Source organism: Gobius niger, assembly GCF_951799975.1.
Source record: "Gobius niger genome assembly, chromosome: 7".
In the NCBI taxonomy this organism is placed as follows: domain Eukaryota; kingdom Metazoa; phylum Chordata; class Actinopteri; order Gobiiformes; family Gobiidae; genus Gobius; species Gobius niger.
The window spans coordinates 24,743,513-24,768,113 of record NC_136858.1 but is presented as its reverse complement, the minus strand read 5'-3'; the positions used below and the strand labels follow the sequence as shown (position 1 = coordinate 24,768,113).

The following is a 24,601-nucleotide window of genomic DNA, read 5'->3' as shown; positions in this document are numbered from 1 at the left end:
ATGATGAAAGTCAACAGTGCGTTTAAAAGCTGATTGTGGTTTGCAATTTGTTTTTCATTAGTCCCTCTGATAATAACACTGTCAATTAGTGGAATGGAGAAAATCAACTTTATGAAAAAATGTTTTGTATATGCCTGCAACAAAGCACCATATCCCCGTCGTTCATAGAAGTGCAATTTGTAAAAAAAAAAAAAAGAATAAAAACTGTTTCACAATCTTTATACATAGTTTTATAGTACTGCAACTCTTGTCCATGAATTCATTAAATGTTTGCATTCTGGTCATGTGAGGCGCCCATTATTGTTGAAAACGCTGTCAAAGTAAATCCTTATTTAGATCTGAAGATGAAACGTGAGAAGAAAAAAAACAAAAGCCAACCACAGCCAAGACACTAATTCAAATCAACAAAGCATAGATAGCGTTTAGTAGCAAACACTCTGAGGTCATTCACATGTCTGTAAGTGAATGAAACATGATGTCCTCTCCATGCAGCAGACCTACCTGCTCAGTAACCTGTGTGAAAACATGGTCTGGAAACATAAGTAAAAGACACAAGCAGTGACAGAGTACCCACCTTCATTTGGGTCGTCTTCTGAAGCGGACAGGCAGAGGGAGAGAGAGGAGACACTCATTAAGCAGCATGCAGACAGTACCTGTATGGCCGTTGCATGTCGTCAGCATGCAAGGCATTAAAATCACATGCAAGTGACCTCTTGTATCCCCTTCAGGAGCTACTTTGATTTATGGTCTGTCTTTTATTCTGTCCCCTTTCTCTATCCTGACCAGGAGGGCCGCACCGGGATGTGAGAGAATCTTGAATATTTGATTTTAACCTTGAAGATTTACATCTACGATAAGACTTTGTTGCGGAGGAGTGTAATCTACTTTGAATGCTTTAAAGGACTGGTAAATGATAAGCCATGTTGAATCAGGGAGTTATCTCGTATTTGCAATGAGAGGCCTAACTATTTCATTCAATAAACCCGTGTTTTACTTTTTATTAAAACAAAGTATTGCTTTTTTTTGACTGAATGTGATGAAATGCATTGCAAGAAACAAGAGGCAAAACAAATAGTCAGTAAGGCATCCCTCAGGTTACAATGCACCCCGGGGGTCTACAGTTTCTGAAGCTCTTTTACCTTCGTTTTCCTCGCAGAATCTGAGAAAATCTTCAATGAAATGAAAATGCAGAAACATTTTTTGTGTCTGTGTGTGTGTGTGTGTGTGTGTGTGTGTGTGTGTGTGTGTGTGTGTGTGTGTGTGTGTGTGTGTGTGTGTGTGTGTGTGTGTGTGTGTGTGTGTGTGTGTGTGTGTGTGTGTGCGAACAAGGGCTGTTTAGTTTAAATGCAAAAGCCAAAGTGAGATTTGTGAAAGTCAGGAATGTTTAATTAGAAAGCTGTTATTGAGCGCAGCATGTTACGTGGTTGATACCACCAGGAAAAAATGGTTTGACAAAGTAATGTGAATGGGTCAACATGCAGAATGCACATGACAACAATGAGAAGTGATTCCCCACCAAACACACTAAGATAAAACATGCAAGAGCTGTTACTATAATTGCTGCTGTCATGCGGCAGATCACTAAATCTTATTACTTTACTCCTACCTCTTAAAATTGTTTCTTGTTCAGATTTCAGACCAAAACTTACCATCATCATTGGCTCCCATTCTAATTCAGACGTCATGCCAAAAACAATATCATTTTGTGAACAAATTACAAAAACACAGTGTTGCGTTACCATGAATTTTAATTATTGGGACTTGAAAGTTTTTCAGTCAGTAAATTATATTTTCCAAAAGTGATTGGGTTTCAATGGAAATGGGAAGATTTTGATGTGGGGATCAGATTTTGCACTTAAAGGGAAGAGTCAATAAATAGTGCACTTTGTTCACAAAAAATGTGTTTGATGATGAAGCAGCAGACGACTGCAAAAGCACGGCAAGCGCGGAGCCAACAACATGAGAAACACAAGACTCAAAGGCAAAACTCAAAGACATTTAGGAAATTATTCGGTAATAAAAGATGTTTTGAATGTGATTTGGGTTTGTATCCACTGAGATTCCTCAATGTGTTTATTTTAAAAAACATATCTAGCAACACAGAGCAATTATTCCGATCTTTAAATTGATTTTATGATGGACTTTTTAGACGAGGATAGCAGTCCACTGGCATGTGACCTACAGTATGACTGGCTTTGAGGGATATGAATGCACATACTGTCAAAACAAGGTGAAACGATAGCATGATTCCATCTGGCATGAACATACACTCGTTTAGTTTTAACTCCTCCACCTTTGTTTATCCCAATATCCAAACTTTGGAGATAACAATAACAAAGGAAGCTCGAGCCCAACAGCCCTATCGTCTGACAAAACCCAGTAAAACAAGAATCCAATCAAACACGCCCCCACACATAAACACACTTTCTTCCACAAATGTACCCAGCTGGTTACATCCTAATCCAGAGACGGTAATCCACTTAATCCCCTCTGACAAAGTGATCACAGTGCTATTGTGCCGGTAACTCTACACCAAAATGCACTCAGCCGGCTCTCTGAAGATGTGGTAATGGCGACAACTAAAACACCACACTTTGGCAGTTATTGGAGATATGTATTGTTATAGCAGATAAAGTCGAGGGATGTGACACATGGAAGACATCGGATCAGATACATCATTATGTCAGGTGGAAGGAATTTGCAGCTTTATTTTACAATTCATCATGACAATTTTTGCTGACACGATTTAGGGAAAGTGTAATAACTCGACTAGACTCTTCGCTCGCGTAGAGCGGTCAACACACTACTAAGCCAGAGGTCAATTCAAAACATGGAGGGGGTGGTCCTGGCACAGCGTTGTGACAACAGCCAGGTGCTTATTAATGGCATTTCTGATCACTGAACATAATCCATGACTGGCATGCGGATCTGAACTTTTGACTTATAAACCCATCCTTGATATGGCAGCTGAATGTCAGTATGGGGACAAGCCGAGTTTGCTCAGCATCCTCGCATCATTTTTGGATAATATATATACAGCTAAATATTAGAAAGTTAAAATAATTTTAAACATCCCCATAGAGATGACCGATACAAAATATTTTAATTGGGTTGTAACAAGCCTTCTAATTGGCTGAGGCCTGTCTGTGATGGCAGCACTGTTTGGACAGTATATGAAACAGACATCTCAATTTGGTAAAAACTAAAACTAAACTAAAAACTAAAACATACATACATACTGGCCGGAACATTTCAAACCAAGCAGCACCTCATATTTCACCCTCCAAGTACCATCGCACCAAGAACAAGACAGAATCAGGTTCAAACTGGAGTGCATTATCATTATCAACGAAACAACTAACTTAAAGCATGCCCCCAGAGGCCATAAGCGCCACTGCAGGTGTAGTAGCAAGTTGCGTTTTTTTACTCATTAATTGTTCGTGAGAGTAAATATATTGTACAATTACACAATGGAGATCATTTTTTCAACTTGGCTGTAAATACTGTTTAAGTGGCGCTAGCCCACAGCTAGCTTTGCCCGTTAGCCTGTTAGCTTCTTCTTCGTGATTCCATTAGTGTGTATTGGGGCCTCTGGGTCAGGACAGGGAAAGCTGAGTGTGGTTTTCTGGCCAGAGACACCAGGGAGAGATGAAAGACCCCAGTCATCCCATTGACACTTGTATTACCCCCTGAGGGACTACGGAAAAGATTTATTATTGTAAACAAGTTATTTAGTGCTGCTTTAAATGGATTACTAACAATGTGTTTAAATGGTCTCAAGTCTAACATTGCAGAGTACCTTAGTGGCCAGGCATGTCCAGAATGTGTTTTTATGCACAGGGATATCAGACCCTAAATCATCAGTCTGGCCATGCATTTGTGAGGACACTTCGTACTGCTGCTGAAAGCTCCCCAAATCATCACTTTTTTTTACTCCGTACTCAAAGTGCAATCATTACAGCTATTATAATAGGCTTTAAAATGATTATTGCTGCAAGTTCTGAGAACCTAATTGTCTGTGTAATGTAGCAGCTCTTTAAATAAATGGGCCCATTTTATCCAAGACACTTTAAAGACTTGGACTTCAAACTACAGCTTTGGAATTAAATACATACAATGCAGAACAAGTCTGGACAAGGGCATACATCGTGTAGATACTTCTCACATATTTAGTCTGCAAGGCTGAATACATAATCTCAAGTCATTTCATAGATGTAAATATGAAGGAAAACTTATAACCACATTGTGCAAGGCCAAAAAGTCTTTGTCAGGTAAATCTGTGCATATCCCAACAACATACTAAATTAAGTCAATCGAATTAATCATTGACTGACGAAGAGGCAGCTGATTCCAATTTAAAATTCTTTTTTTTTTCCCCCAGAGGAGATTTCCCAATAAAGACTCACTATGTTTATAGAACGGATTCCATCAAATCTCAGACTTCCCCTAAATGTTGAGCAAGTCTGCTCCGTTATTTGTACAGGCATGTTTTCAAAGAGCTTATATCCGATTGTGTGTCTTAATTAGAGTGCTCTTGTGTTTCCATCAGCCATGACAAAAAACAAAGCTGAACAGAAGGCGACAGATCCGTAGCGAGCGTCACATGAGACAGCGGCATGTTTTAAAATAGCAGCGGGGGCTCTCACAGCATCACAAGCACTTTGAGGGAAAATGTAAAAAGCTCTGCAGCAAAGGTCAGCTCTGCTCGAGAATCGATTTGTTGTTAAATTACAATTTCAACCAAATCAAGAGTAATGAGCCTAAGTGAGGGCCCATCTCTGCGCTGTGCCGGCCAAACCTAATGCATCTATCCAGCATAACACTGCTATTGGCTCATTATCAGGCAGCAGAAAGTAAAAGGACTGCGTGTCCAGACATTCAAATGGAAATTGATAGCGATACTGCGCGATTTCAACTCCAGGACCAGCGAGGACTGTCAGAAAATATGCGGGACACTTTTGGGAGCTGACATCTTTTGTGTGGGATGTCATTATTGAAACAGAAAGGCCACCACAAAAGGAGAGAGTGTCTGACAACTTGAGCAGGATTTTACACTCCCACAGGCCCAGAGCCGTCTATGAAGGAGCTGCCGTCCCATATGAGCAGCTAAGGCATATGACGAGGGACAACGGGTCATTTGGAACAGAATGTTGAAACTTGTAACCATTCTGACTGGAATTATCAACACTATTCTTTGAATTTGCATACAGTGGGTCGCATAAGTATGGATGCTACAGACCATAAACCTAAATTTATTTAATTGAAATTTTATGTGGAAGACGCACACAAAGTGACACAATCATGAAGTGAAATGAAATGTATACATGATTTTGAATTTTTTTTAATAAATAAAAAAGTGAAGAGTGGCATGCACATTTCCTTTTAGCGCAAACAATTGCCTTCAGAAGTTGAATGATGATTTCTGAATGATCACATGTTGACCCAATGACTAAATAGAGTCTACCTGTGTGTGTAATCTAATGTCAGTTCAAATACAGCTGCTCTGTGATGGTCTCAGAGGTCTGTTAAGGGACCATTGTGGAGCAGTCAGCATACTGAAGTCCAAGAACACACCAGACAGACCTGGGATAAAGTTATTGAGAAGTTTAAAGCTGGGTTAGGTTTTGAAATGATTTCCAAAGCTTTGAAAAGCTCTCAAAGTACAGTTAAATACACCATCCAGGAATGGAAAGAGTGTGACATCACTGCAAACCTACCAAGACCCGGCCGTCCTCCTAAACTTACTGACCGAACAAGGACAGCACTGACCAAAGCTGTTACCAAGAAACCCTAGATAAACTGCAGAGAGCTACAGCTCAGTTGGGGGAAACTGTACATAGAAAAACTATTAGTCATACACAGCACAAATCTGTCCTTTATGGCAGAGTGGCTAGAACAAGCCATTAGAAGTCTCGTTTTCTGTTTGCCAGAAGCCTCCATGTGGCAAACAGCAAACGGGACTTCTTATGTTTTTTTTTTAAAAAGCCACCCTGCCATAAAAGCCAGATTTGTGCAGTGTGTGGGGTCATCATAGGCTTCTTGCTAACAGCTTTGGTCAGTGCTGTCCTTGTTCGGTCAGTAAGTTTAGGAGGACGGCCGGGTCTTGGTAGGTTTGCAGTGATGCCATACTCTTTCCATTCCTGGATGGTGTATTTAACTGTACTTTGAGAGATGTTCAAAGCTTTGGGAATCTTTCTATAACCTAACCCAGATTTATACTTCTCAATAACTTTATCCCGGACCTGTCTGGTGTGTTCTTGGACTTCAGGATACTGTCTGCTCCACAATAGTCTCTTAACAGACCTCTAAGACCATCACAGAGCAGCTGTATTTGAATTATTTCACTTCACAATTGTGTATCACTTAGTGTGTGTCACTTAGTGTGTGTCTTCCGCATAACATTTCAATTAAATATATTTATGTTTAAGATCCATAACGTGGCAAAATGTCAAAGTTAAAGGGGGGCCGATACTTATGCAACCCACTGTATTTCTACTATATTATCTGGTCTTCCCTGGTTAACTTCTTGAACAATGCATCACTGGTTCATACATAAGGCCTTTCTGGTCATGTCGTCCTCTTATATCTGCTCCAAGTTCACCGCTGTGCAGACCCATTATAGTCTCAGGGTGAGTAGGTAGCTGAGGTTTAAGATTCCTCTGGTTCGGACTGAGTCAGGAATGATGAGCCTGTTTTATTTTGGGCCATGGTTGCATGTTAAGCTGAGAATGAAGTCTCCCATTCTCCCTTTGTCTAGCTTTAAACAAAAATCATTATGTAAATGAAATATGTAGCTGTGACTGGTTCAAGAAATGTCATGTGTGTTTCCCCAACCTGTAATTATACAGAAAGATTAACTTCCTACCCCCCCACAACCAGTTTTCGTCTCATTTTTGTTGTGTTTTCGTAGTTTTCTGGTCGTGTTTAAGTTGCTTTTTCCTCGCTTTTTTTCATTCACTTTTTGTCTTGTTTTCGGCAGTTTTTCATCACATTTTTGTTGCGTTTTCATCACTTTTTTTGTCCCTCTTTTGCGACTTCTATGTTGCTTTTTTCATCAGTAAGATTTTAGATTTGGCTAGATGCAAGTTTGCCATTTTATACTCACTACTGCCACCTCAGGTCGTATGTGTAACTGCAGATTCTGTATTAAGCTTGTGCACGACCGCACTTCAGACCTGAATTAACACCTTTTTGAGTGACAGTGCAGGATTTCAGAGGCAGTTGTGGTGAACAGATCTGGGCTCATTCTACACATTAGGACATGGCTGGAACATGTAGGGGGAGGGAAATACATAATTTTAACATTTTTAAACTCTGTATAGTCCCTTTAAGAGGTAAAATAATAATCAATAAAACAGATTTGTTTCACCAATTATTGCTTTTACTTATTTTTTCAAAGCAAAAATTGGTGAAACAAATAATTGGTGAAACAAATCTGTTTTATTGATTTTTATACAACCCACTGCCGACCTGTTGCATCAAACTGGTTCTAACCTTTGAGAGTAAAGGCAATTACGAATTCATTTGAGCTGATGAGGCTTTTTCTGGTGAGAGGCCTAATGTCCTCAACACAAAAACAACCCAAGATGAAGAGCTTGAAACTTTTTTGTTTCTAATATTCCAATTGTTTTCCAATGGTCAGTGTGACATTTGCAACAGAAAAGCAAACTGTGTGCACTGCTGTGTGTCACAATAGAGCGCATTTTCCTCCAGCGCGAAGCAGGAAAACAGAGGCTAAAATTAGCAGTGTTAGCTTGGGCAATCTGTCCTGTTCACGACGCAACTCTGTCTCGCAATGAACTCCGGCTAAAACAAGCTTTTAATGTACTCAATCAGGATGTGCGAGCTAGAAATGTGTTGAAATGTGAGATTATACTCGACAACTGCCTCCAACTTTCACAGTATACGATTCATTTAGTAAGGCTTTAATAGGGATGAGTTTATAGCGAGGGTCCAACTTTTTTTTTTAACCCAGCGAGCTACTTTTATGCAACAAAAACGTCAGAGAGCTACCGTCCCACTCTCTCCCAGCTCGTGTAACTATACGACTTCGGAGGCGTTCACCCAGGAGGATCAGCGATCAATATTTTACAGATACTTTTGTCCTTGTATTTTTGATCCAGATGACACATAATCCGATATTCAGCATGTTCATAACCAAAAGAAAATGTATCTAAAATGTGAGTCATTAAGCATGTGTAGATTTTTTATTTTTTTGTATTGTGTTTTTATACGTGGATTTGTTTTCTTGTTCAGTGGAGAAAGTGCCAAACTCTTTTTATTGCTTTTGGTACCTTGTACTTGAAACTTGAAATGGCAAAAGTCTCAGTGAGCTATAGATGTAATCAAAAGTTTTACATACCCTTGCAGAATTTCAGATTTTTTAAAAAACTATTTTTCAACAAGGTTGGTTGTGGGAATCCAGATAGGGTGAAACAATGGAGTTTGCTATTTTCAAATCATAATAAAAATGAAAGTACCAAAATTACAGAGTTGCTCCCTGTTCTGTGTATTGACCCCTTTAGCATCAATGACAGCTTGGAGACCTTTGTGGTAGCTGTGAGAGGTTCTGTATATAATCTAATGGTAAAGAGGTCGATTCTTCTTGATCATAAACTTTTGATCAGGGCTTTCTTTTTTCATTATGATTTAAAAAAGAGTAAACATTGTTTGTTTGTTTGTTTGTTTGTTTGTTTTTACCACAAATGGCTTCACACAACAAACACATGTCTTTCATATTCTTTGAAAAATAGTCAAAAGAAAAATCAAGGGTATGTAAACTTCTGAGCACAACTGCACCTAGAAAGGGGCTGGAGAGCTACTGACTGGGGAGCTCTGGTTTATGCACATTTCAAAACTTGCAGGATCACTCTCCAGGGTCATTGGCCCTCATTTATCAACATTGCGTACAAAAACGGTGTATGTGTAGGTGTATTTGCGATATACGCCAGAGTGCGCGTGGCATTTATGAACCCGTGCTTTACGCTCAGATCTCTCCGTACGCAAAAGCAGCTGTTGGTAAATGTCACGGAGAAATCCCAGCGTCATTTGAATGAAACGCCCAAAAATATTCATAATGAGGAGGCCTCACCCACGGGTTTTGCGGCACGCACGCACGAAACACGGCAAAAAAGGAACATTTCTCCAACCAGGAAATGATTAAGAATTGTTTTTAACACAACAAATATGATATTTCGCGCATGAGACAAATTTAAGAATCTACTAGAAACCCACAATAGCCTTATAGCCAATCCAAGATCACATTCACTGAAAAGAAATAGGTTAATAATAAAAAAACATTTATTAAATACGCTTTAGGCCTAAATAACATAAAAAAGGGTATAAATTAAACCACAAAAAATAATGTGTAGTAAAAAGAAGAAAGCGTGGATGTAACGCTGCAGTCCGAGCAAACTCTGGACCATGATCTGAACCAGCGAAAAGCAGCGGTCAGCTCCGCGGACTCAGCGCTGGAGCCGGGGCAGAACTACGCGTCTTTCAGCCTGAGCAGAGCTTTCCTCCGGGAGGGAACAGGTGCGCGGAGAGCTCACAGCCAACCGGAACCTAACGAACCCGTCCGGACCGAAGACAGCCCTACGACGGGACGAGCTTTGATCCTCCGCCTGAGGAGAGGAGAGCGCGCGGTCAGCAGACCCTGCGCGCGCCACTCCCGGACCTTACGAACCCGTCCGGACCGAAGAAAGCTGTGGTGCTGTCGAAGGATTTATTTGACACCCGGGTTGCTCGCGCCACGGAATACAGTCCACAGACTTGACGCTCAAACCAGCCAGAACAGGAGCAGGGCCTCACGAAGACCCAGGTGAGTCCCGGTGTCCCGACAGCAGCGGCATGTGAGGCGGGGCAGCCATCCACACAAAGATTGCGCAGCAGCAGCAGCAGCAGCAGCAGCAGCGGTCTTTTTTGTTAAAAAAGAAAATATCCCCGCAGTCCAGGTTCTAGTGTCTCTGGTCCGGGCTGAGCCTCTGGGCTCGGCCCGTGGCGTACGTGGAGGAGCATGCGATGCAGCGCAACACTGAATCAAATCTGCCCATAAACATTAACGCTGTAGCCTTGTTTCATATTTAAATCATCGATGTGGATTATATGCGGTGTGGCAATGCAATTCATGCTGCAAAAAACTGTTTTCCAGCGCTGTTTAGTGTTTAGTTAAAACTGGTGTATCATGTACACCACCTCCTGACTTGGTGTAGGATTTGAGCGCACCGTACGCCAGGTGTACGGTGCGCTCAGATTGATAAATGCCAAAACAGGCGGGAATTTTTCGTACACCCCACATACGCTCTGATTTCACCGTACGCAAGTTTGATAAATGAGGGCCACTGTCACAGAAATATTGAAAAACTAGCCTGCAAATTCATAAAATGGATACGGATGCTTTATTTCTGTTTCATGTGTATTGGTTTATTTGGTTAATTCATGTTAACACGCCACGCCGGATTGTAGCCATGTGCTAATTTCCATCCGTCGCTCCCCATTCGCACTCTCAAGCACACTCTCATTCATCCTGGCCTATGGTACATGTTTATAGTGGTAGAGGAAACCTACACAGACACGGGGAGAACATGCAAACTCCACACAGAACTTTCGAGCATGAAGCACAAGCGCTAATCTGATTTTACATCAAACTGCAGGAGAACAAAAAAAAAAAATGTCCTGTAACATTTACCGTGAATCTACTGCAGAAACACTGAACAACAATCACACAAGGGTCATTCAGTCCAAACTCGTGCTTGTCTTGGCAGAGCTGCTAATCTGCGCCCATACCACAATTATCTAATTGCTTCATATCTTACATGAAGGCAAAGCACATTGCATTGAATGACTCTTATTATGTTGTTATTCAAAACTTCAGCAGGGCAGATGGTGCACGGACATTTATCCAGAGGAGACATTCCCAAAGAGACAGCCCAGACATATAGGAAGCAGATGTGACGAGGACCTCTCTATTCTTCTACATCTTACAGGGGCCTGTGATCCAGGAGGATAAACATAGAGAAGATTATGCCGCAGAAGTAATAACCTTAATCCTTGACTAGATTATATCTCGTAATGCACAAGGGCATATCTCGGCTGAGGCTGTTAAACACTTGGGTATAAGGAATTAGGAAATCTTTGTAAAATTCAGCAACTTTGTGAGAATGCAAGGGAGCTTACTGCCAAAACCAATTTGCAAGGAGTATACACCAAGGCCCTATTCTCGCTAAAGTGCTCAATAGCTTTTTAGAGAAACTGTGGGTCCCAGTGCTGACATGTGACAAATTCATATCTGAAATGTGATTGTGTTGCCGGGTAAAATTAATAAAGCATCACAAGTATTAAAAGCAGCTTAGCTCTAAGCGCCGCTCTGTTATAAAAGACAAATACATTCTACAAGTATGGGATGAGCACAGAGAATGTGTATGTCTTTTGAGAATGAATCCTTGAATAAGTTGCAAAAGGAAAATAGTAAAATGAAAAGTGAAAAAAATGTATGGATAAATAAATGTATGGCTCTTGAATTGTACAATTTTGCCAAATGTTTCTCTGTTGCATACTTTGACGTCAGATTGAAATGTTATACAATAGTCACAAAATGCTGTAGTGCATTGACCTCAGCCAAGGTAAGGCTCATGTCTCACTAAACTGGATTTGAATCTAGGATTTTCAGGTCTGAAAATCCTAGATTTTCAGACCTGAAATATAGGTCTGAATTATATCATTATATCATTATATAGAGCTTCTGAATAATGATTAAAAAAAATCCACTTGCTAGACTATTCTATCAAAACCTAATCGATTATTTTTGACAGACCACAAACATTACCAACTATTGCATGTCTTAAAAGCAGGATTATTATGTACTTACAAACAAATTATCATCGTAGCATAAAAGTAAAGAAAAAAAAAAACCTTTTTTCCATGAAGAGAAACTTCAAAGGCAGAAAGATTCTGTTTTGAGCATTTCTTCTGGGCTTCATTCACGATCTCATTACATTATTCATTGAGAACATTGCACAATCATAGCATGAAAGCCTACATGAAACGCACATATGCAAATGCCACCATCACTTCTGGTAAACACTATTGTATGCATTTTCTGAGCCATATACAACAAATCGCTGCTTACTGTTGGAATTATGCATCTCACTGATACAGCATTGACTTCATGTGACAGCTCGGCACGTCTGACAATGAAACGGTACAGTAGTGTAGCCCGGTTGCGTAACGGATATTTGTATTTCAACATGTTTATTTGTGCTGAGGGAGCGATCCTGTTGAGGAGGAGCCTGGCGTCAGAGCATTTCAGAGACACTCTTTTGACAGTCAGAGCAGATGTATTTAAACAAGGAAAAATCCTGGAGGGAAATCCCTCTAATCTCTTGATCCCAATATCTGTCTTTGGAGGGAGACAGTGGTGCCGCATTAATCTGCCTCGCATTGTCTGAGTGGAGCCTCCATGAGTGACAGAGATGTGTCCTGGTCACATGATTCACAGTGAATGACAGCTTGCAGATGTGCATATTCAAACAACTGCAGACTAGCTACAACAAATGCATGGATTTGTATATTGATAGAGAAAAGGTTTCCACATGAATATCCTTATTTTTATGTGGCAAAGACTTTTTAAGACAGTGTGAAAGCGGGCAGCGACCTATCCCCTATTCATTTGTGCAGTGACCGAATGCTCTTCCTCATAAATCCTCTCATTTACCCATAATTAATACTGGTCACAGGTCATTCTTAGATGCTAGGGTTTCAATAATTCTAAATAAACAACAAATCACTATATTAACTTTGCTTATTCTGGCCATTTAGAGCAAGAACATTGCATTCCAAGCGTAGGCACTGTCACTGCATTTACTGTATGCAATGATTTGAAAATGAGGGAGGTTTTCCGGCACCCATCGTCCCATCACCGCAGCCAAGCTCCAAGATGGGGTAAAATACGGTAGTTTTCAAGCCAAAACGGGACACTTGACAGCTATGCGACCTCGCGACAACTGCCACTCAGGCCACTCAGGCCACTGCAGGCGGCATTTCTCACAAGTCTAGTGGCAGAATTCGGTTTGGAGAGGCAGAATCCTTTATTCTTATTCTTAGTTTGTTATAATGGAGAGATTTACGGGATATTACTAATACGGGAGGACGGCGGGAAAGAGAGGTAAAATACGGTAGTTTCCCACCCAAAACATAACACTTGACAGCTATGTTCGACACATTTTACTGTATAGTGTCCAGCATGTGTTATTAAAAGTTATTACCAGAGGGCGCTGGATAATGTACCCATGAAGAGCTTGGACCAAAACAATATGGCGCCACCCGAAAGTTTTTTTTACATCATATATATTTAAGCATAGTCAAGAAAATTAGGAAACACAGGGCTGGTTTTGTTTGCAAATGGTTCAAATCACTTTTTAGAAGTTTGGCGATTCATTCTGCTTCACCTGGTGAGCTGTGTGCAGTAGTGTCCCAGCGCTTAGCTTATGCAGTACTCTGTTGCTATGAGTCTGGAATAAACAAAGCGTCTGACGGACAGAATCTCGAAGGAGACGGACAGAAAGATTCATGCGCATCTGTATGCATTTCAAATGGAAAGCATAAATGGGCCTTTATGGGGATCTTAGGCTGAGTAGAGCCTAAAGAATGGCCAGTGTGTTGGTCTGACTAAGGCAATCACTGAGTCAAACATTTATTAAATCAGAACAGTTTAGATTAGAATCACCTAAACACGTCTGTGGACACTGGAAAGAAGCCAAACACCGTCCCTGGCCTCCTCACTTCTGTGTTTTATTGTCACTCGCACTGTATAAAGAATCGTCCTTGGAGTCTTGGCACAAATTGTTTAGTATTGACGTGAGGCATGACGCCAAAGCTTCATCCAAACAGAAAATTTGACTTTGAATTGCAGCGCTTCATCATAATAAATAATACATACAACGTTCAAACACTCAATAGTGTCCCATTAACTGCCTCACACAGCGGAAAACAGCACAGGCGAAGCACTGCCAAGAACAAGAGCTGGTGTAACAAAAGACTGAACAACAGCATACAGAAAGTAATTATTCCTGATATGTTGAATTTAGATATGAACATTATGAAGTGACTTCTTCAGCCAATGAACATAATTTACTATAGACCAGAATTTTTATTAACATCCCGTAACAGCACATCTGTGGGTCTGCAGCAGAGCGTCTGAATACGTATTGTGATTTTTTTTTTCATACTTTTCCCAAAGAATCAAAATTCCTGTTTTCAATGGTTTGTCATATAGCTATTAGTGTAGAATTTTCACCAGCATAAAACAAATGCACTGTATATGATTCAAGCGTCTGTTCTGAACCCACAGCATCAACTTCCGTATTTTCTGTACTTTTTAAAAACATCTCATCCTCTCAAAGAAACACAGCTTGCTAACTTGAATTACATTTGCATTTAAGTGTCACACCTCCCCCTCCTTTGAGCAGGTGGTGAGTGATCATTGTGACAGATGATGTAAAACACAGCTCTAAAGCACTCAGGGGGCTCTGGGGCTATAAAGGCCCATCTCTCCTTGGCAGGACATCCAGTCATGTGACGCCTCTGCCTCTGATTAAAACTCAATTAGTGCAGCTCAGACCCAATCAAGGAAGAAGTGCCATAGCCAAAAGAAAGGAAATGCATTATCATAATAGCACGGGATCCAGTAAAACAAGAGTAAATGGTGAGCTAACAGCAGGAAGCAGCCTCTAATGCTGTAGTGACTGTATCTCGAATGGGAAGGAAAAGAAAGGAATAATGGTTTATTTTAATCATGATTTAAATGATAATAAAATACTGAAGTGGTTCATGATATAGACACCATTAAAACTGGTATTGTATGAGAAATGGCAATTGCAAAAATAAAAATCTGAAACGGGGTCGCAGGTCAAAGTCGCCCGTTTTATTCGGCCCACAAAATGGCTTTGATTAGTGAGGAGTAATTGGACTCATTTGTGCACTAAATAAACTTTACTTTAAGGATATCAAAATACTTAGTGTTATGGCTGAGAACTGTACAAAAATAAGAAGAAGAAGAAGAAGAAAAAGAAGAATACAATAATTAAATATTATTTACTAATGTAACTGATAAGTGTTAAAGGAATAGGCCACCGTTTTTACATACTAAAATATGTTCTTACCTCACTTTAGACGTGTTAATATATCCCCGTCTGGTCTTTGTCCGTGCGCTCTGTCACGCAAACGGAGCACATACGCAGCCTCTCCCACATGTCACATAGCTCCGAAAAAGCTCACGATAGAAGCTACCAAGCTCTTCCACGTGTTCCCTATTTAAATAAAGTTACGTGAAGTGTTTTCATGCGAAGTATATTTACACAGAAATGTAACATGTCGATTTTATAAGCAAATAAAAAGGGGGACTATATTGTGAGGCGTAATGATACGAGGAGTAAAACGTCCGCGCAGTAACTCCTAAAGACTTCCCCCGCTCACTTCCGTCAATAACCTTTAGGAGTTACTGCGCGGACGTTTTGCTCCTCGTATCATTACGCCTCACAATATAGTCCCCCTTTTTATTTGCTTATAAAATCGACATGTTACATTTCTGTGTAAATATACTTCGCATGAAAGCACTTCACATAACTTTATTTAAATAGGGAACACGTGGAAGAGCTTGGTAGCTTCTATCGTGAGCTTTTTCGGAGCTATGTGACATGTGGGAGAGGCTGCGTATGTGCTCCGTTTGCCTGGCAGAGCGCACGGACAAAGACCAGACGGGGATATATTAACACGTCTAAAGTGAGGTAAGAACATATTTTAGTATGTAAAAACGGTGGCCTATTCCTTTAACTTAACTGCAACTTAACAAGCAAATAAGTGTTAACTTAACTGTTAACACTTATTTGCTTGTTAATTATTTTATATATTTTGGACTTTCAAGGAATAAGGTTTGAGCACCCCTGATCTGCCATTTTTATGATCTGGTTGCAAAGATTGATACTTTTTTTTTTTGAAAAAAGTTTATGAACATTAGTTCACAGTCTCAAAGGCAGGAGTAGACACAGCAGGTAGCACAGGCAATCTCTATTTATTTAAAATAAATAAACTAAAAACAAAGCCACGCAGTTTGCTGTGCCCTACTTACCTGGACACAGTGTAGCCTGGAGCAGTGTGATTTTATCTATTCCATTTAATATCAGGATCAAATATGGAGCTGAGTATGCTGCATCTATGTTCTTTCACTAATGAGACACTGGGGCTGACCAGTGCATCTAAATAATTGTTTTAGGCCACAACAGGGATTTTGTTTATGCGGCGCTGGTTTGTGATTGGACGCTGGGCCATTTGACAGGTCAGCATAAAAGCCTGTAATCCTTCAGATGATCAAAGTGAAACAACTTCAGAAAATTTAGGAAACCGTGTGCTAACAGTATGTATGATTGCATTCAACAATCATCTTGCAAATAATATCTCTTGTTAATGAAATACAAACAACCTGAAATGCAATGGTTTCACACCTCTATTAATTATTCTCTTCATTTTGCAGCAGTCTGACTCTGAAATGATATAAATCTATATGGGTACAGATGAGCAGGAAGAAGCCTCCGGAAAGAGAGGGAAAACGTCATCAAACCAAACAGCCATGTTCAGCTGATGACTTTAAATACCAAGCTAAAGATGGAAAACTCCTGTGTGACTGAGAGCTTACACTAGCAAGCTAATACATTCATAAAGAGGGAAGGGGGAAATCCATAGTTACTTCAAACCATATAACAGGGTAACTGGTCAATGGTCTCAATTTATCTAACACTTTCACACCTACATTAGGTACTCTCAAAGCGTTTTACAGCAAGGAACCACTCACCCATTCACTCTCACTCTTTCACCAGAGTATGCAGATACTTGAGACAAAGGTCTACAGCCTCTACACTTAGCAACACAAAAAACGTAATATAGATATAGATATAGGAAAATTAAGGTTGTAGTTTATTTTACACTAGCTTGATGAATTGTACCTAACCACATTTTGTACAATGTAATCCGCCCTGTAACAAAGTATAATAATTTGTACCTATTTAGTACATACACAATGGAATGGTGTATTAGTACTTTAGAGGAACATAACGTAATAAGACATAAGACCCTTAGGGTTAGAGTTTATGTCTTATAACATTATGTACCTCCAAACTACTGATATACATTATTCCATTGTGTATGTACCCATAGGTACATGTCATTACACATTGATACATATCACATTACATTACATCAGCAGGTACAATGTATCAAAGGTAGTGTAAAATAAAGTGTTACCTCGTCAACACTAACCTGGTTCCATCCGGAGTAACATAAGGAAGCACAAGTTCACACTGTTTCAGCACTGACGAGTTTTCTTGTCATGGAGCATTAGTGCCACATAAAGCTATAAATAGACTCCAGTGATTGCAGGTGTATAATAACAATTTTCAAAAGCCTTACTGACACTGTGGACTTGTGGTTTAATATAATATTTGTTCAGGAGAAACATTGCAGTTAAGAGTGGTCACAATGTAAGTTAAACTGCACATATAGGTTGAAAAATAAGTCTCATTGCTGCTTGTAAAATTCTAATTTGTTGTTATTTATACAGTTAATAATGCACATGATGTTTGTGTTTGAGCATATAGCAGAGCAGCTAACATGTTACCTAAATAATGAGTAGTTAGCCTACTGTGGTTTATATGGCTAAGAACTGAAATGCTAGACTCATACAAAATGGCTGTCTTGTGTTTAAAACTATGTGCCACTCATTATTACATTGAACAATAGTGCATTTGACGACCTGCCGTGGTCTTGTCAAACCATGCAGCAGTAAAGTGCAGCTGCAGTAACCAGCTGTGCTCTGCATACAGACATGCACCAGAGCAGGGGCCTTTGTAGCACGGCTAACTCAACGTAATTAGGCACAGGTCCATATCACACAACTGCTTTACTGTACTCTCTACTTTATGTTCCGGTGGTGCGTGAGATCATAGGTACTTTAACATTATCATCATTTTGTAGCAATTGGTAGTAAGTATGGAGAGAAGACTTATAAACATGTAATTGATTGAGTAATTAATCAAACAGTTAACAGAAAATGATCACTGTTATATGTCTGAGGTTCACAAACTTATCAATTACCAACTAAGAAAAATGTTCTCTGCGACCCACCAGATGAACACCCAGCATTACTTTTATATCATAACTAATTGCCTAATGTCATTACTGTGTATAATCATTGTAGTATACATCTTGTCACATTTTTACCACAAGAACAAAAAAGGACTAGTTATGATTAAAGAATGCACACAAATATGCCAGTGATCTATAGATGGCAGTGCCGCTTGGTCCCGACTCCAGCACACACACACACACACACACACACACACACACACACACACACACACACACACACACACTTGGCTCTAGGACTAAGTCAGACCTATGACAACACACGCACACCAAGAAGACTCTTTATTGGCTACTTTCACTTAAAGGTACACTGCGTAACATTTTGGACTATACTGTTGCCGGCATAACAAAACATGCTCCCAGTGACCAATTCAACACAGAAAATGCTATTACTGCAGTGGGTAATCAAAGAATGGATTTGGATGAGAAACTAACCTGTTTAAATCTCAAATTCTACTGCCTTTAGTTACATCTCCATGGAGACCAGCTGGAGACGTACCCACTCCCGGTAAAATTTACAGTCATATCTTAGGAGAGTTGAGCCTCATGAATGTTTGTTTGTACATTTATGAGGTATTTTTCAATTATGAAAATATCTGTCATAAAATAAATGCTTGTATTTCAATTTTATTTATTAGGGTAAAATACTATGCGGTGTGGCTTTAAGTTGCACACACTCTCTGTAAAAACTATGGGAAACTAGCAAATAACGGTGGATTATAGGGATATTTTTCAGCTTTTTGGACGACTTCTTGCAACGGGACTTTTCGCTGGCGACAAAAGATAAAGTGGGGAAGCTGCCATGTGTTTATGGAGTTTTAATAGGCTAAACAGATGTTAGGACGTGACGCTCCTCAATGCTACAGGTGAGTCCATGTCCATGTTTGCACCATGGTTCACATCTGTCTGGCTTGCGCTGTTGTTAACTTTAGCAGGACTTACTACTCTTGTATGCTTTCATATCATTGTGCTTTGGGTAAATGCATTTGTTCGATAACAGTCTGCTGAATAAATAAGACTGACCGCTGTTTATATAGTAAACTTTTGCTTTGTTGTAAGTCTGATGCTCTGGGAATGAGAGTTGTCTGTAATGCTAGTTCCATGGGTATTTGCTGATATGTGGTCACATGCTTCTTTTTAGTCTGACAGGCAGCAGTTAATGTGTTTAGTACATCTGGCACCCCACCTAGAGTTTAGATCACCAGCCACCACGGAATATAGGAGTTTATCAGCTTAAAGGGACTAGATGGAAGTTGACATTTTTTTACTCGCTACTGCCACCACAGGTCTAACGTGTAACTGCAGTTTCTAGATTAAGCTTGTGCATGAAGGCACTTCGGACCCGAATCAACAATGTTTTGAGTGACAGTGCACACTTTTAGAGGCAGTTGTGATGAAAAGGTCATTCTACACATTAGGACATTGCTGGAGCAAGTAGGGGGTAGAAAATATATAATTTTAACATTTCTAAACTCCCTCTAGTCCTTTTAATGGAAGGGGCATTTTCCCCAACATGGTCTGTGTCTTCAGAAAGAGAATGGCCACTACAATATTAGAACGTATTATATATTGAATCTGGAGATACAAAAACGATATGTGTGTACCATTATTGATGTGTGAAATGTATAACAATTAAATACATCCTCACCGTTTCAGTAATTAGAGAAAGCAGGTGGGAAGATGGAAATGATGATTATTATGAGGAAGAGGTGCATTGTTTAAAATGACATAATTGACACCGCATCACCAAAACAAAGCTAACAAAGCCCGTCTGAAAACAATAATAAAAAATAAAAAAAATGTGTGATAGACAAATGTGGAGTGTTTCGCTTGTTACGCCTGACTTCCAGGTGCAAGTGCCTGACAAATGCTTGATTAACCTCTGATACAGAACAGTTTAGGACGTGATAAATTATGCTGTTTAAATAAATGATTGGGTTGTTATTGGCAGTCATGAAAAGATTGTCAAGAGCTCATACATGAAAAGACTCCCCATCTGATTTCATTTAAGAGAAACGATGCTCTATGTTAATGAAGCCATGCACTTCACTGATCTGCAGCGGTTTATATAAACAGTAGCTTAATGTGCTCCGGCACTCTGCTCATTTGTGGAAAGCTACCCTTGTTCATCCTGCTCATCCAACTGCTACACCAGAATATGCAATACAATTTAAAGATAGTTCATTCGTTAGTGCAGAAAGTTAGTTCTGCAGTTTATGTAGTGTTAACTAAAGTATAAAAATCACATTATCAGTTATCTCTCAATTACTGCTCAACTACAGGATGCTCCACTTATATTGATAATGTAATACTTGACTTTTGCATACATTTTAAACATTATTAATGAACGAGTTGTAGAAATCTGTACTTGTTTTAGCTATGCTTGGAATCACCTCTAGAATTGTGCAGTGTTTTCGGGGGGCATGCTTTTGATGTACTTTTATCTCATGGTAATGAATCTGAATGTTTGTGCTCAGAGTCTGCGCAGTGGTTGGATTGAAGTAGATGAGATCACTGTTCTAATCCACGTTTACTCCATCTCACTTAACAAAGACTGTAAGCCATTGGAGATGTTTCATAGGTCAACCTATCCCTACGGAGCTCCTTTGATAAGAACGGAGAACACCTTTGGGGACAGAAACACCTGCATGTTTTACTAATGAGGCCTTGTAGGAGAGACAGCCATACAAACAAACAAACGGTTAAGCAAATCAATGGTGTATGACGTAATAGAGAAAGTAAATGCTTTAAACTGCATGGCTGTAGAGTACATGCTGTTGTAAGTCAGATGTCTTACCTTCACTGCAGTCAGGGCCCTGGTAGCCGGTATGGGTGCAGTCACAGCTGGGCTCATCGTTGATCAGATTGCACACTCCTCCATTTAAACACATGTTGGCACTGCCACACATGTCCTGCTGCACTCCATCACTGTTGACCAGCACAGACTCTGTGTTGTTGACTGTTACGTTGGTTATCCATCCAGCGAAGGGCGGCAGGTCCTTCACCACCACCGACGTGAGTCTCAGGGCGACTGAGCGTAACTCCGGAGGTATCCCCCCAACAAACAAATGACTGAAGACCGTCATGTCCCGCCGCTTAGACTTGACCTCCACCCACTTCACTTCATTGTCTACTATCAGAGTAGTGTTCTTAAAGTTTCTCTGTATTGTGACCGTGTGCCACTGGCTGTCATTGACCACGGTGTCAGATAGGATGGAGGCGGGTTCAGCACAGAAGATGGAGAACCTGAGGCTGAGTTTACCGTTGACTATGAGCAGCTCTAAAAAGTCACAGAATCCCTCATCGTCGAAGTAAACCAGCAGCCCTTGGGAGCTCTTGGTTTTCATATTGAAGCTCATCTCACTTTCACAGCAGGCGTTCCACACAGGGAACCTGGCCCACTGGCCCTCAGCTCCTGAGAACTCCAAACAGGTGCTTATCTCTAATAAACAACACACTACAAGGCCTACCCACAGGATATGGGCTCCATTGGGCTTTTGAAGGACCATTGTGTGATCACTAATTGTAAACAAGTAAAAATGTAATAGACTGAATATGACTTTATTTTCTACTCGTAAGTGTGCTATAAGTCAGACTGTCTAGATTGGCACACAGGTGTTTTCTGGTGCATTGTAAAAGAAATGCATAAATGCTATATTTGTGCAATGCAAAATGGCCAACACTTGCTCCCTGGAGCGAATCTCATTACCTCACACAGCCCAGGCCACTGGCCAAAGCTCTCACTGCTCGCACCAAAACACTGGGCTCTGTCTAAAGGTCCTCTCTGCCATAGCTATTTACATCAAAATGAACCCCAGTCACAAATCCATTGGCACACTTGGTCTGATTTGTGTAATGAGGAAGTGCCTCTTCTGGTGCCAGTCAGACACTGCTTCACTTGAGGTGAAATGGCAGCTTCATGTTCATGCCTCTTTTCTTTGGTCAGGATCTAGAAGCCTCGCCGGGGGCTCTTCACCCTGCTTCCTCTGTAAAAATGCCATATGTAACTGCCTCGACTGACAGAAGAGGCAGGCTGTCTGTCAAAGCACGTCTTAGTCCCAATGCACTCTGTAAAAAGAGAAAAAGGAAGAGAGAACATCACAGTGAGCATTTCGACTGTTTTAACTTGAAGATGTGCTTTGGCCAAAACCCTCATCACCATTCAGTCTAAACACTATCATCAGCCTAATCATAGTATTTGGGTACACTTCACTGGCATTTATTCCACACGGGCTTTTGTGCCATCACAAACCATATCATTAGATTCATATCGCGCTTTCCTGGATCCACACAGCTGCAAGGCATCCATTTCACAACAAAGTCTCTGTATCCATCCACACATGTAGTGCGCAGCAAATTAAACCCTTTAAATAACAAACACGGATCGAGACATCTCAATATGTTTGGGGTGTTTGCCGTCTAAAATCTTTACGTGATGAATTCCACCTTGCCTACCTTAGTTTCTTTACGACCATAAACTTGAGTCCCAAAAGTTCTTTTATTGTCAACGATAGCATTCCTTTACGTGCGTGCAATAACGAGCATCTGTAGCGTGTGAGAAAGTGCGTCATTCGCTCCACAATGCACGGCTTGTGTGAGACGAAGCGCGAGTGGGACCGCTGCTGCTGGCTTCCACAGTCCGATGCTGCTCCATTCTGTCTGCCTCATCACTATTCCCCTCTCGCTCCCGAGCCTATTTTCACCCAAAGATTAAACAAAATCACCGCAAAGATAACGCCTGTTCCAAGCGATAAAACAGTTTTTCCTTCAGGGTGAGAGATGCCGTGTTCTCGAAAGTATTATCATTAGTTTACTTGAGTGCGAATCAGTGAATCTAAGTTAGCGTTTCGTATCATTTAGAAAGCAGGGCATCTTCACTCCGCGCACCAATAGGCTAAAGCATATGACACTGTTAACGACTCTTTCTGGCTTCTTGGAATCATGATCTTTTCCAATGCAAAGGAATGGGACCCTGCACTATTTTAGAGTAAATTGCTCTTTTACCCGAAGCACGCGGGCTGAGCCACCGGGAAGCACGTCCTGTTTCAAATCTCACGGATCTCGGATCTTCCCCCCCCCCCCCCCCCCCCATGCAAACTGTCTCGTGCAAATCTCTTTCCAAGTGAATCAACACATACAGGCTTGTTTCTGTGTAAAACTCAGCAGTTACAGGGTGCACATTACCTCTAATAATCCATTCACGAAGTTAGTTTTCCGTGTCCAAAACACAAAAGCACAAGCCAGAAAAGGTAAAAAGACGACGAGCCAGCTGGTTCGGTTGGATGGAGGCTCGGTCACCGGTGCGCAGTGGAGGAAAATCCCGTTATCTTCAGCGGAGGAGAAGGTGCAATCTGGTTTCCCTGTTGAGCTTATCCAGCGACTGTCAGGAGCCACAGACAGCGAGAATCACGTGTCTCTCCGTGATGTCTACCGGGGAGGGGCCGAATGCAGTACCTTGGACAGCGACTCGCCTCCGCCGCTCATCCTGTGATCCATGGGAATTTACGGCGATGAGAAGTTTTACACGTTCCCCCATAACATGCAACATTTTTTTTTTTTAACTTTCTTTTTAATTTGAACATTTCAACACACATTTCAACAAATCCCACACAAATAAAAGAAACTGTACACAGGGTACAGTTAAAATTAAATTACAGTTACATTATAATAAAAATGTATGTATATATAAAAATAATCCTCCCCATTTCCATGAACCATTCATCTCTCACCTGTTCAAGGCCCAAACTGTATTCATCACCGTAGCGTTGATTTGCTGGGCAATCAGCTTACATTATCGCCCAATACCTGTTTTTCATCAAGGTTAATCCCCAAGGCTTCCAGCAGAGGGTGCTCCAAGCAACATATGAGATCTTCCAAAGAGCAGTGTTTACTCTGAAGTCTATGCTCACATTGATTTAAATTGCTGTGGTGCTCAAAAGCAGGTTTGAAGCCTCAGTTGCCTGTGATAAGTCCACTCAAATGCTCCTTACAAGTAAAGGGCAGAGTAGTTGGCTGTAATCCACAACTTGATGCACTAATAGCAGAAAGGGGGGGAAGAGTTTTTTCAAGGAATCGTGTTTTTTTTTTTTTTTTTTTTTAAACACCACTGTTCAACCAGGAGAAATAGTGTAAATAGGCTATTATCGGTTTAGAGTTTATTACGAGAGCAGTTAAATGATTAATCGCCCCAGAGACGTTAATGCCCCCTTTCACAGCTATGCTTAATTTTATTCTTTTATTTATACTCCATTCCTTATTTATGGCCAGCAGTGTCCCGGTGGATGTACATAGGGTTTGAATGACCGAAGAACACCACTTACTATAGCCTATTCCAGAGAGAGAGAAAGAGAGGAGGAGAGAGTCAGTTCAGTGTAACCTCCAGTATTTTTAGCTCAAGAGCACCGTTTCT

At 40.6% G+C, this 24,601-nt stretch overlaps 1 protein-coding gene across 17 annotated transcripts in view; it reads right to left on the bottom strand.

Moving 5' to 3' along the window:
* Nucleotides 1-23,629, bottom strand: part of LOC306965589 (neurexin-1a-like) — a 300,028-nt gene extending 276,399 nt beyond the window's left edge. For 4 of the 17 annotated variants that reach the window (XM_079560093.1, XM_079560075.1, XM_079560091.1 and 1 more), the window contains exons 1-3: nt 23,377-23,626; nt 20,990-22,260; nt 575-592 (exon numbers count right to left, since the gene is read on the bottom strand). In XM_079560093.1, coding sequence (XP_079416219.1) covers nt 575-592; nt 20,990-21,701 — 730 coding nt within the window. In that variant the 5' untranslated portion in view covers nt 21,702-22,260; nt 23,377-23,626. Of the gene's footprint in view, nt 1-574; nt 593-20,989; nt 22,261-23,376 lie in introns of all 17 variants that reach the window. The other 13 variants (XM_079560077.1, XM_079560090.1, XM_079560079.1 and 10 more) reach the window with 8 other exon arrangements.
* Between the last annotated feature and the right edge of the window lie 972 nt (nt 23,630-24,601).